Source organism: Macrobrachium nipponense, chromosome 28 (assembly GCF_015104395.2).
Source record: "Macrobrachium nipponense isolate FS-2020 chromosome 28, ASM1510439v2, whole genome shotgun sequence".
NCBI classification, from domain to species: domain Eukaryota; kingdom Metazoa; phylum Arthropoda; class Malacostraca; order Decapoda; family Palaemonidae; genus Macrobrachium; species Macrobrachium nipponense.
This window is the reverse complement of record NC_087217.1, coordinates 66,027,241-66,041,198: the sequence shown is the minus strand read 5'-3', so window position 1 is coordinate 66,041,198 and position 13,958 is coordinate 66,027,241. Positions and strand designations below refer to the sequence as shown.

Genomic DNA, 13,958 nt, shown 5'->3' with positions numbered 1-13,958 from the left:
CAAGTTGACAGGAGGGTATTTAGCACATATTTGCATAGAGCATATTATCATAGGACATCCCCTTGGGTTATTCTATTGTCTTCCATGTTAGACCTCACTCAGAACAGAGAAAATTCTTTCTGTTTATGCTGTCAAGAGCTACAGGGCTGCCTTATGATTAGGGGAGTTCTCTATGTGGTTCAAGAGCATTGCGCAGTCTTGTTGACGCAGGAAACTTAAACTTCCTACATGAAATTTTACTTCGGTACTGAGTAGTCTCACTCGAGCCCTATTTGAGCCTGTGTCAATTGTCTTACAGGAAACTGACTTTGGAAACACTTTTTGTTCTGACCTTGGCTTCATTGAAAAAGTTGGAGAGCTCCATGGTCAGGATTATGATGTAAACTCACAAGGGGTCGGGGTCAGTAGCTTTCTAATTTGCCCCAGAATTGATGGCTAAGACCCAATTTCCTTCGGTTCACAGTGACAGGTTTACCTCCTTTTCCATTCCTTCCGGTATGAAGTTTGTTATCAGCAACCTTCAAGAGTGAACTGCTTTTCTCCATCAGAACACTGCGTTATTATCCAAAAGACTCGTATCCTAGAGCCTAGTTGTCGCAAACTTTTTGTGTCCTAATGAGGTGATTAGGCATGCCTACTCTTCATCGTCAAGTTCTTCACCAATACTGCACATGCAGGAGGATGTGACATCAGAGGGGTAGGTTCCTCCTTGGCATTTAAAAAGAGCTTATCTGTTAATAGAATTTTGAATGGTGGTTCCTGACTGCATCAAATCACTGTCACTTTCTTCTATCAGAAGGATGTTGCCCACTGGTCCTTGGACACTTTTTTTTTTTTCTTGGATCCAGTGGTGGCTAGTCATCAAGATAGCTCATCCAGTGTCCCTGACAGGACAGATCATAACTTGCCTAAGATGATAGTGTGGAAGAGAGAATGAGTGAGATGACTGGTCTCTTTTGTTTCCCTTTTCTTCTTTCTTGAATACCTACAGGGGGTTTGAAGAATAGACACATCATAAGCTGGAACTGGCTTGATCCAGGTGAGTGTTGCAGCCATACTGTTACAGTAGTTTTTTATGTTCTTTACAACATAACAAACAAATCTTCTTCTCAGTAGCTTCAACTCCTCTCTCCAGAAAGGGAGTGAGAGGTGGTGAGAAACCTGTTTCTTATGGCTAACATGGTTTGTTGCAGTGAATCTGGTCATGTTTCATTGTATTTAAACCCAATGGACTGGGTGTTAGATATCCACATATCTAACATCTCAAAGGCTAAGGTTCTCTTTTTTAGAATTCTCATTTTTAAGAAGAATGATCAGGTTTGTCAAATCTCCATTCAGTCTAGGATTCTCATACCTCCCTCCAAGTGTAAGTCTATCCTAATGTTAAGACCGAAAGTTTGTTGTGCATATGAACGAATTACAAATTTTTAATTAATTTGTATTTTTCATAGCTAACAAACCTGAGGTCTTAACATTGACTGCCCACCTCTAGCCACCCCTCTTATGTTTCACCCTGGGTTGGAAAAAAGACTCTAGGTTCAAGTGTGGTCTCTGACTCCCTTCCACCTAAACTAGTACATATGGAATGCCAGATACCACAGATTCCTTGTATTTACAATTTTGATTGTTTTTAACTGATCTCCAGCTGGCGCTAGAAGATTTATTCTAATGTTAAGACCTCAGGTTTGTTAGGTATGAAAAATACAAATTAATTAAAAATTTGTCATATTTCAGATGAGGTTATCACAATCTCAAGATTCTGTAGACATTTCCCAGTACCTTCAGGAATTATTTGATGGTCCAGAAGATCGCTGGCCATATATTGATACATCAGATTTTGTGGGTGATGTTTTGTTTGCTGACCAACCAAAAATTGATCTGCAGGTCTGTATTCAAGAGATAAATAATACTTATTTATTTTGAAAGGACAGTTGTCCAAATGATAATTTTGATTCTAGTTAGTATTAGCTATATGAAGGAATGTATGAAGTTGCCTAAACAAAAATGTTTATTCTAGCTATTATTACCTTCACAAAATGAAAGAAATGGATGAAATTTACCTCAAAATCACATTTCTTCATATTAAGGGATTTTGATGAGGGAAAAATCTATTTCTGGGCAAGGATCTGTGTTGCCCAGTGAAATGTCCCTTTAGCACACATTTCTAAGGTATAAATATTGCTATAATACCAGAGAAAAAAGCTAATATGGAAATGCCAGAGTATTCTGGCTCGCTCACCTTATTTAAGGTGTCGGTATGGTTTCTGGGGCGAGTGAAACCACTACCAGAGGTCCTTTGCCATTTAGATTCATCCTTCTTCAATATCCCTCATCTACAGAGGAGCCGATCTAAGGCCTACTACCCGCTACCATTACGGCTAGCGCCTCTGACGTCATTCCTGCAGATAGCACCCAAGCTTGGGCCAAGAAAGGGTGGGGTAAAAGGAAAGGGTGGGATTTCACTGGGTGACACAGGTCCTTGCCCAGAAATAGATTTTTTCTTTGTCAAAATCCCTTTTCTGGGCTCAGCCTGTGTCGCTCCGTGAAATAGTACCAGAGAAATGGCCATACAAGCTTGGAAAAAGGAAGCACACAAGTAATATTATAGGATAATCAAAATCAATTAAGGTTAATTGCTATAGTCTAAATAGAAGGTTACAGAACAAGTAACAACAGAGCAATTGGAACCTTAATGCTAAACCAAAATACAGAACATAACAGTTACTTAAGAGTACATAGTAAGGCTTAAATGCAAATTGTGACTAATCCTAGATACAAAACAAAAGGAAACATCACAAGTATATACAATATGTGGCATCCAAGGTACAATATGGCTACATTGACGACTGAGCAACAGCAAGAATGCTAGCGAGGCAGGTAGGAAAGAGAGATATAAAGTAAACATGTTTCCTGCAATTTCGTCTAGCCATGACGAAATCATACAAGTCACATTGCATAGAGTACAAAAGTGACTTGGCAATGATCTTGAATAACAGCTCTTCTCCGTAGATTAGAGCCGATACTTCCGTCATAACTAGCGAGTTGAGGGACCTGCACAGCCTCATCCTGGCGTCATACTCAGTCTGGATGAGGTTGTCTGACAGCCTGGGCAATCTCTCGCTGAATAGAGTGATGGCGCAGTCTGGCTTCAGCTTACCCACCGAAAAGGTGGCCGGAAGATCTACCCAGTGATCATCAGTTCCGGGGAGCAGGAGGGAAGTCGGTTCTGTCTCCCAGAGATGGGGCATGGGCTCGTCCTTCATTGCAGCTTGCAGAGTCAATTCTGCCACCTTCGATGTGAACGGGATGGGTGTATCCTCGTCCATGGTGAAGATCGTGAAGGGGCTCTGTTACGACCTTATTCACGGCCGTAATTTCAAAGGTTCTTGTCTTTACTCAGAATTTGCGGTCAGTAAAAATGCAACACAGCAACTCAGGAACAAAAGAACAAACACCTCAACAAAAGTTACAATATTTATTTCCACAAGAAAAAAAAAGTAATGGTTGGCAAAAAAAAATAATAATCAAAATGAATATATAAAACAGGGGAGAACCAACCTTAAGATCTTTAACAGGTCACCTAAAACTAAATTAAACCCTAAACCAAGAAATAGGAAATAATAATTATGAAACTTCAGGCAGGTACCTTTCAAAATTGCTGGCCAGATATATCTATCCTAAGAAACTGAGTTAGTTAGAAGGAAGCACAAGAAAATAAGATCCAGAAGACCATACTGCAAACAGGGGCGTGCAAATCTACAGGTACCCAGCGATCCACGATCGTCTTAATAGTTATAAAAATATCTCATACCTGTAGAAAGCCGTCCTACTTGTCTCCACGAGTTCCAAGAACTCACTGACGCTGATGCAGAGGTCAACCGGGTCAAGCTGCAATGCCTGCAGGCATCCCAAGATACCACGGGAACACCGAGGGTGGTAGCCTCCGAGAATCCGGGACGTCAACGGATCTCGCACGCCATAAACTGCACCGTTCACAGTAGATACGGGCCAACTCGTTCGGAATCCTTCCGACAAACGAGGGAAGGGGCGTGGCTGATGAATGCCGCGGGTGACAAACACCAGCGACCACACACAAGGCAGCGAAGGATTAAAGAAGCCGTGATCCAAATCTCCAAATCTCCGTACAAAACTGCAGAAGTGACCAAAGATTAAGTGGCAAAGCGTCAGGCTGTGAGGAGGAACTCGAACTAACTCTGTCACGAATCACCACCCTTACGATCAAGCCTTCCACTCGAGTCAACACAGCTCATAGGAGAGAAAAACAACGATCGTTAATACAGCACTTCAAAGGTTCACTAATACCGGGGGAGAAGGCGGTAAACAAAGCAAAACTGCGAAGTCATATGACTCCCTTACAGAGTTCATCGAACTAATAAACGATACTAACTTGTTAAAAAAAAAAACTTAACCTAAAATAAGATCAAAAGGTTGGACAACTATTAACAAATTATAATTAACAAATTATTAATATACTTTAATCTAATAGGCTCTTAAATGCTGTAACCTTGGTATTGGTGCAATGCCACTCCTCCAGGTTACGCAACCATGCCTGTTGCGCCTGAACTCAGGAAAGAATTACTTTCTCTTTCGGGACCTTGTCTTCCCTCCTCATAGCCGCTTCTGTGAGGCGGACATAGCCTATGAAAGGGGGCTGTAATCCTTGCGGATGGAACTCGAAGTCCTCAATCCTTCGAGTTCCGCAGCCCTCGATCGTCAGCATGCTGTCCACATAAGGAGCATAAGAAGCCACCCTCCAAGGGTTGTTTGGGGTAAAGGCAGGAAGGGTAGATGAGTCCAGCATTAGCAAGCTCTGAGCTGCCAGGCCGGACTGTGGAAGTCCTGTCAAAGCATTTTCCTGGAGACCTGCAATAAGGTTCTCCTGGGTAACCAACCTGTCCGAGATAGCCCGGATAGACTGCCCTGACTCCTCTAGAGAAGATGACAATTGTACAAACATCTCCTGGAACTTGGATTGTACCAAGTTCCCGACCATGCTACCCATCTGCTGCATAATATTGGCCGAAATATTTGCAGAGAAGGTGTCAGGGTCAAAGGGGGAAGGTTCTACCTTCTCCTTAGGAGTCTTGGGTCTGGCTCCTTTTGAGGTGGATGCCTCAGGGTTGGAGGAGGAGGGCTGAGCCCTCTTCTTAGAAGACTTAGACCTCAACCCTTTAGAGTAAGAAGTCAGCGTAGCCTTGTCAGCTCCGGGATGGTGAGCTGGAGACTTACGGGCAAGGCTGGTACCTGACTTCTTCGACAGGGACTTCTGCAGCGTTTTAAAGTCTCGCTTGCCTTTGACTTTAGGGATCGCCAAGGTGGACTTCGGTCTGACCAACTGAAGCCCCCCGGTGAATCCCTGGAAAGAGGTTGAAGTAGAAGGGGAAGAAGCTCTAGATGGACTCAAGGAAAGCCCTTGAGCCCCTACAGTACCTGCCTCACTCACATTCTTACCTGTGCCCATGCCTTCAACAGCCATGGGCTCGAGGTCTAGGTCCAGGGCAGCTACTTCCTTCGCGACCTCCTGCGTAGCAGCCTCCTCCGAGGGCTGAGAAACTTCCTCTTGGATGGAAGCGATCAGGGGAGCTGCCACTTCGGGGTCCACGCAAGAGGTACTCTTCCCGCCGGGGAAGATGAGAGTGGCCATCTCCTTGGAGAGGATGTAGGGTTGGCCCTTGGTGACATTGCGGCCAAACCCACCAACCCAGGCCTTCAGGGTGGCAAGAGTAGTCTCCCGGATCTCTTGGGCGCCCTGAAAGAGAGGGTTAGTATTAATACTTAAGATTACTTAAATTAAACTGTAACTTAACTTAATGGACATATCAAAGAATATAGCCGTCATTGGTACTCATTGTATTACTGTGCAGACTTTGAAACGCCACCTACCTCAGAGGAGACTTGGTCTACGAGCTCGTAGCATATAAGGCAACTCTCATGGTGCCATACCAGGGACTCGTTGAGGCGGATCGCGCAGGAGGCGTGGGTCCGGCAGACCTCGTGCCCACAGGGGTCTTGCAGTACGGCATTACAGCCTGACTCCATACAATGGGTGACCTGCAAGTGAAATTATACATGAGTATCACCACTAACGTTTCGGACTAAGTCCGTGATTATGATATGTCATAGCGCCGGAGTGTTCCGGTGTTGATAAGTAACAAGGTTCAGTCTCTACCCGCTCTTTGGCCATGTATTGTGGTGAGTCGTCCGACAGGATCGGTAGAACCGCTTGAAACAGTGTGTCTCCGGCGATGCCGGAGAACAAAGTAGTCACTGAATCAGGATAACCACTTAATCCATACGCCGGAGCGAGGAGTAGTCCGAACAAACACCGGATGAGGAGCAGGAGGAGACCAACACAAAACAGCGGAGCGTCGAGGAACTTAAAACTAGGATAAGTTGGGGGATTATCCCTGGTGGGGTTGCGGGACTCCGCCAAACTTAAACTAAAGATAATAGATGTCATATATGTAATACCATGCATGCAACAAGCGTACTCTTGTAGGGAGGCCGGAGCCTCCCCAGCAGTTCACCAACCTAAGGCGGACCTGGCTGCGCTGGGTTCCTGTATCCGCCAGAGCGGGAGGGGATAGTGACTAGCGGTAGGAGAACACGACCCGAGAGCTGAGGAGAGCCGAGCCCAACAGAGCCTGGTGGCCAACCGAGGCTCGGCCGAGCAGGGTTCCCCCTACTCTACTGGGGAGAGCGGCAGGGAGCTGACCCGCTCATCGAGAGCCCTCCAGCCACCTCCCCTGTCCCCCTCAAGAGAGAGGGGGCAAGGGAAGATGCTCGGATCGGCTGCCTGAGACAGCGTGAGCGAGCGTACCTCCCTCCAAGGTGGGGGGAGAGGGACTGGAAGGGCTGACGCTGGGTGGCTCATACACAGTCGCCTGGAACTCTCTCGGCCGGGTGATCATCCACGCGGTGAGAAAGGCCAGGTGATCTAAGGAGGCCTATAGGCCAATCAAAGTCGTCTCAAGGAACATGTGATATACAAAATAAACATCTTAGCCTAACATGGGGGGGAAATGAAGAAAAATTTAGATGGTAGAGAAAGAGTAATGTCCTGGAGAAGCTGGGTCGAGCCAACCGGGAAGGATGGTCGAGCCTGGCGACTCCGAGCAGCTAGCCTATATACCGTGACGAAAAAACGCGGGGCAGGTGGCCAGGGTGGCTCGAGGACAAGGGAGAAGAACCAGAGTCCATCGGAAAGGGTGCCTAACGAAGAGGTAACCTGACAACTAAAATAAACATGCATGCATGAAATTCTGAGCTGAAAGGAAACGACGTAGGCTACGAGCTGAGCGCGAGCTCGGCTAACATCCCCTGTGTGGATAAAACAACAAAATGTCAATAAATGCATCATCGAAATCATAGGAATGTACTGCTAAACAAGAATCGAGCCCAAACGGTATAGGGGACCGAATGGGGCACGAAACAAAGTAACATGCGGGAGCAAGCCGAGAATGGTGGCGTGGGGATGGTGCCGCATGGGACGCCCTTCATAAAAACCTAAATAATTTGGTTAAACGTGCCCAGGGCAGCCCCTAAATAGTGTCAAACATTAATAGCAGTACTTAACTTGGATGCAGCAGCAGCTTGACGTTCCATGACGATCGATAAAGAATTCCACGAAAAACACAACACAGAAGAAAAAACACGTGCAGTGTGGGTCGTGCTATCGAAAGGAATGTTGTCAGAGGCGCTAGACGTAACGGTAGCGGGTAGTGGGCCTTAGATCGGCTCCTCTGTAGATGAGGGATATTGAAGAAGGATGAATCTAAATGGCAAAGGACCTCTGGTAGTGGTTTCACTCGCCCCAGAAACCATACCGACACCTTAAATAAGGTGAGCGAGCCAGAATACTCTGGCATTTCCATATTAGCTTTTTTTTCTGGTATTATAGCAATATTTATACCTTAGAAATGTGTAAAGGGACATTTCATGGAGCGACACAGGCTGAGCCCAGAAATGACGTTTTGTAGGTATTATTGGATATTGGTCTTTATGATGACTATAATAACTTTAGCATGTGATTCATTTATCGCAGTTATCCACAGTTGAAAATTATATTGTATATTGTATTTTACTTTATTATGCAGTTATGAACCATAATTCTCTAATTTCTTTTTGTTTGTAGGTTGGATTTTCAAGTCTTTCTCCTTACTGTAGTACATTGGTTGTTGATATTCGTCCTTGGGCTTTGGTGGTGAACCATACTGGTATTGAAATATTGCTTCAGGAAGTTGAATCTCCTAACTCATGGTTTGTTCCTCCTGGGGCAGTGTTTGCCCCACCAAAATTTGATGGCTTATTTACTATAGGTCTCATGGACAAAGAAGAACATTTTCACACAACTTCATTGCAATTTTCCAAAGAAGATAGGTGGTACAGTTTGAAGTTTGAAGGACGAATACCACGAGAGGGATCCGTTAGCCTGCGCATCCCAACACAGGATAAAGTATGTTTCATCACTGTGCTTTCAAAATATGAGGAGAACATACAGATAATGCATTTGGTGCCTACATATTCCATTGCTAATGATACCTTGGAGGAGATGACTGTGCGATCAATGTATGTTTACTCTGGCGAAATCAAAGTACAACTCCCCATATCTCTGCCGATGGTACAGCTATGTTCAAAGTCAAACAATAGTGAAATGAAAGAATTAGCACTTCTTTTTTGGCACATTCTGAAGGACCCAGGATCGTCAAGTTCAGATGAAGAACTGTGTTGCATTCAGGTTGGTCAGAATGGCTACCATGGACACCCAGTAGTTATTAGAGATGGCCTTGCTGACCAGCGGATGACCTTTACATTGCCCAGTAAGGAAAATGGTCCAATTCTCAATAGATCATTTTTGATCACTGCTCATAAGCATTTTGGTCAAGTCAAAATGATTGTACAAGTGGACCCTTCACCCCAGATGATTTTGCACAACAATACCAAGGCTCTTTTGATACTAGGTAAATGTTGGAACTTTTCATATATGTCATCAGATTTGAATCAGTGTGTGTTAGGTAGCAGCAGTGTAGTAAAGCTTCATTTTATTAGGTAGGCACAACAGTAGGTTCCTGTAAACCGAGTTGAAGCTTCTTAATTGCATGGAAATGCATACATTCAGCACTGTTGGGTTGTTAAATATATTTTGTAAGATAATGAATTAAAGTCACTTCAAGAAGCTAGGAGGGGAAAATACAAATAGCATAAGTATTTCAGATAATTATTGTAGCTACATGAGTGCAGTAATAGCACAGAACTGTAATTACAAATGCAATATATTCAGAGCTAAGTAATCCGGTATAAGTAAAACATGGTCTCAGATATATTTACAAATTATTTTGCATACAAAATATGCTTGCTTGTGCTCGGGTTTCTATTTTCAAGCTCCTTATTTTGTGTGAGAAGTGGGTAATCTTGGTTTCAATTATTAAAATATATATCCAGTTTTTATATTTAGTTTCTATCACTATAGGAATACATTGGGTCAAAGAATTTTATAATAAATTGTTTGTATTTTTAGGCCAAAGTTCCTTGAAAGAAGAGGGAATTATGGAGGAGGAGTTGGATATGTTTGCTGCCATGCCTTCTGTTCCACCTTCCAAGGCCGTGCACTATACATTCCCATACATTTCCCAAAAATTCCCAAACATCTTGGCTAATGGTGCTGCCTATCCTCGATTGCATTTCTCTCAGCCAGATATTTTGAATAATGGTAACTATGAGAAATATTTTGTTTAAAGGAAAATGTAGATAATTAATTTCTTAGTTTCCAAGCCGTGAATGCCGTTTTTAGTTCAAGTTTTATGGACCATATATATATTAACTTAATATTGTTTAGTGGTCACTTGGAAAGAATGAAGATATGCAATACATATTTAATGCTTGCATCTGTAAGGTTTGTAGGTAATAGTGTTTATAATGGTATGTATTTTTAAGTCTACATATTTACTTACAAAGAACTTGTTTTTGTTCTCCATAGCAGAAACAGAAGAGGTATTATGGAGTCAAGGTGTAGATATTCAACAGCATTATGACCAATTTGTAAGTATCCCTGGTCACGGAGATGTAAAGGTACGGATTGAGCATGTTGGACATACAACCCACGTATTTATTGATCCTGTGAGTCGAGTGGAAGTATCCGCCAAAGACATTAGAAGTCGTATTGCAGCAGAACCCTCTAAAGGGCGGGTAGCCACATCGACCAACAGAGGACGAGCAATAAAAGAAAAAGAAGGAATGTTGCCTGAAGGAGATCCTCTGCTTGCACACAGAGCAAGTATGGATGCTGACTCAGTATCCCTTAAAGAGGCTTCATCAGAAGCAGTGACTCCACCATCTCCAAAATCATCGCCCCCAATACCTCAAACTCCCAAGGAACCAAAGTCTACTACTGTGTTTTATTGCTCATTTTTCTGTACACAGGTAGTTTTGGTTTTAAAGGATGATGTCAGTGACCAAGAAAATATCTCAGAAATAATGAGAATTACTGTAGACAATTTTATTGTAAGTGCCCGTCCAAAGATTGACCTTTCAGAAAAGCTCAGAGCACTGGATTACAGAGTAAAGGAGCGCATTGAAGTAATTATTTTCTTGGGTGATGCACAAATTGACAATCAGCTCTTCATACTTGGAAAATATGATTTTCCAGTGATTCTGATCCGACAGAACCCTGAAACATCTCCAAAGTTTTCAGCTTTTGATCCAATTGAAAGAGCAATTCAAATATCACATAATAATGCACTTTTTACCTTATCTGTTATTCTTGAACGTGCTCCTGTAGGTTTGTGCATGTATTCTGTCCATATAAAGCTCAAACCCATTAGTTTGTATGCAGAGGATGCCATATTTTATTCACTGATGGACATCTTGTCATCTTTCCTTCCTGTGTCTAAGCACAAACCTTCAAATCTTTGGGAAAGTGACAGTGAAGATGAAGAAGAGGAAAAGTTACCAGTTGTTGTGAAGATGCCTCAAGAGGTCCTTGTAAAATCACATGCTATGACCTGGCCCATTCATATAACGCAGTTAACTATAGAGCCAATATCCTTGTTACTGAGTGTCCATGCATCCATCAAACTTTACGTTGCACTAGACCAGTCTCCACTAAACTTTGGAAAATATGATCGGCTGGAGATAAGGACAACAAGTTACAGTCTTGGACACAACTTAGCCATGCATTATCTTTCCGGAGCCCTTATAAGAGCTGGGTGGGTTGTTGGCTCACTGGACTTGCTTGGAAATCCTGGAGGATTTGCAAGAATGGTTGGATCTGGTGTGAGAGACTTTGTTCAGCTACCCTATGAGGGAATACTGCTGGGACCATGGGCATTCATTGCTGGCATTACCCATGGGTCCATGTCACTTGTAAAGCATCTAACAGCAGGTAAGTTTGAAGCAAGCTTTTAATATATGAATACTGAGCATCCTAAAAATTCTTAACATTAAAATGTTCAATTTTGAATGACAATGGTAATTGATATAAGTTGAATATTACAAGAAGATAATTATATGCTAAATAGAGCATCTATCAGTGAGGAGATTCTAGTATAGATGTATATGGTTATGGTTGCATGGAAGATGTATTTACATGTATTTAAAAGCCCTTCTTGTTTTACATTAGTATTAAAAATTGTTCATTTGTGCAAGGTCACATCAAGTAACACTTTGGATATTGATTAGTGGAATCTTATGGCTGGTTCATTGTTATTATTGATTAGTGTTGTTAGCCTACTAAACCAAAAACCTAATTTTTAAATATCTAACTTCCCTGGTAGTTACATATATATAGCTTTAACCCGCCGATTCGTCGCGTGCACGGCAGAAATTCAAAATTCGCGGCTGTCGCTGATAGACGGTCAGGTGATCATACCTGTGCTCCCTCTATCCAGGTACCTGGAACCATTCCCATTTGTCCTCAGAAATTCCCTGCCGTCGCTCGGAGCAGCACGTTGGAAATTCGCTCTTCTTTGTTTGGGTTTGCTTTTGCTACAATTGGTGAAGTACCCATTACTTGGTTTTTCGTTGATGGCTTTCGCTGATTTTGGATTATTCTTTGCTTTTCTTTGTGCATAGATAGACTTTGTTGATTTCCGACTTGGATTTTTTCACTGATTTTCGGTTTTCTCAAGATGGCTGACTCTATTGTTAGAATGTGTGTGAAGGGGTGCAAGACCCGGCTTCCAAAAGCCGCTCTTGATCCCCACATGGTATGTAAGCATTGCAGAGGGCACGTTTGTACTTTTGACAGTAGATGCAATGAATGTGATAGTCTGTCGGAGAGAGAATGGAGAGAGTATGATAGATATGCGAGACGTTTAGAAAAAGACAGAATTAGGAGAGCTAGATCTTCTAGTGTTCTTTCTTCTAGATCCTCTGATAGTCTACCCCTTTCTAACGTCTCTAAGACTAATATTCCTAATCCTGATCCTAAGGTAGTAGTACCAGATCCTCCTACGGAGTTGGAGGTAAGTGAACCAACCATGAAAGATGTTATGGCTGCTATTTCTGCCTTAGGTGTACAAGTGCAATCCCTTACTTCGGATAAGGAAGTGATGTGTGGTGCAGTGCGGGGTTTGCAACGCAAATTCGGTGATAGTGATAGTGCAGTGGATGGTGCGTTCGTTCGTGTCTGTCATGCTCTTAGCCCTAGACCTCTTCCATGCTCCCCAACCCCTGGGAGAAGGAACGTCGACAGGCTAAGGGAGGTGAGAGACATTGAACAGCGAGCGGACGTCCCCTCGAGTGATCCTGTTGACACATCCCAGGACGCTCCCCCTCGCCACAGGAAAGGTGAGATGAGGAAGTGTTTGTCTTCTTCTGATGACGCAAGACCTCGACGCGGTTGGCGTCAACCTCTAGAGTCGAGACCCCTCAAGAGACGCAGGTCCCCCGTTTCGTTCCAACAACCTTCAAGCAGTAATTGGAGCTCGCCGGAGAAGTTCTTGTCGGAGGAGGACGACGCATCCGCTCCGAAACAGAGACGTAGGACGCACAGCTCTTCGGAAGAAGAAGACGTTCTCTTTACATCGGTTCACGCTTCTCCCCCTCCCCCGGACTGGGAGGTGTCGCAAGGAGCGTCTCCACCTCGTCGCCAGAAGACCGCTACTAGTGTCTCCGAAGCGGTAGACGTGCGTGCAGTGCCATCTCCAGTTATCCCCCAGCAGCAAGAGGCACCGCAAGCAGCGGGACTACAACAGTCCATTACGTCCCTGTTTGACATTTTCAAGTCGCAAGGACTAAAAGAAGAGATGCACAAGAGAGAACCCAAGGACGTCAACAGACCAACCAAGAGGATACGACCGCAATCTGTACAGAGAGACGCTTACTGTCAGCGAGACGCGGACTTGCTGCAAGCTGCAGCGATTGTGGACGCTCCCTCGCAGCAAGCTGGACGCGTGACGGAAGGCGTCAAGGAGCGTGACGCTCCGTCACAGCATGCTGGACGCAGTCAGGACGCATACAAACAGGACAACGTACGTGATTCTCCCGCTCGTTCGACTTCGGATAACGTCAATCCGCTGGAAGAGCTCTCGGACGACGAGACTCAAGAAAATCTGCATGAAGCGGATCTCAAGAGATTACTTGCGGTCTTGGCAGACTTGTATCCGACAGACTTCCAGCAAGCAGTTCCTCGAAGTCCGCCCTCGCAATTTTTGAAGGGTAGACCTCAGAAGTCTTCCTCCTTCAGGAAGACGGTTTTGGCCAGATCGGTCAAGAAAGCCTTTTCAACCTTGAACGAGTGGATTGTCAAGAAGAAGGAACAGGGTAGGACAACTTTTTCCTTCCCCCCTACGAGATTGGCTTCCCGGTCGAGCGTGTGGTACGAGACTGGGAAGGCTCTCGGCTTGGGAGTTCCTGCCTCCTCCCAAGGGGACTTCTCCAGGCTTGTAGACGCATCGCGTAGAACGGCCATGACCAAGGCTAAAGTTATGTGGTCCTGT

General features: G+C 44.1%; 1 protein-coding gene across 1 annotated transcript in view; it reads left to right on the top strand.

Moving 5' to 3' along the window:
- The window catches only part of LOC135201222 (intermembrane lipid transfer protein VPS13B-like), a 295,068-nt gene that overhangs the window by 196,693 nt on the left and 84,417 nt on the right, over positions 1 to 13,958 (top strand). Inside the window, exons 32-35 of the mRNA XM_064230099.1 lie at positions 1,735 to 1,884; positions 8,156 to 8,981; positions 9,539 to 9,730; positions 9,998 to 11,401. Coding sequence (XP_064086169.1) covers positions 1,735 to 1,884; positions 8,156 to 8,981; positions 9,539 to 9,730; positions 9,998 to 11,401 — 2,572 coding nt within the window. The remainder of the gene's footprint in view (positions 1 to 1,734; positions 1,885 to 8,155; positions 8,982 to 9,538; positions 9,731 to 9,997; positions 11,402 to 13,958) is intronic.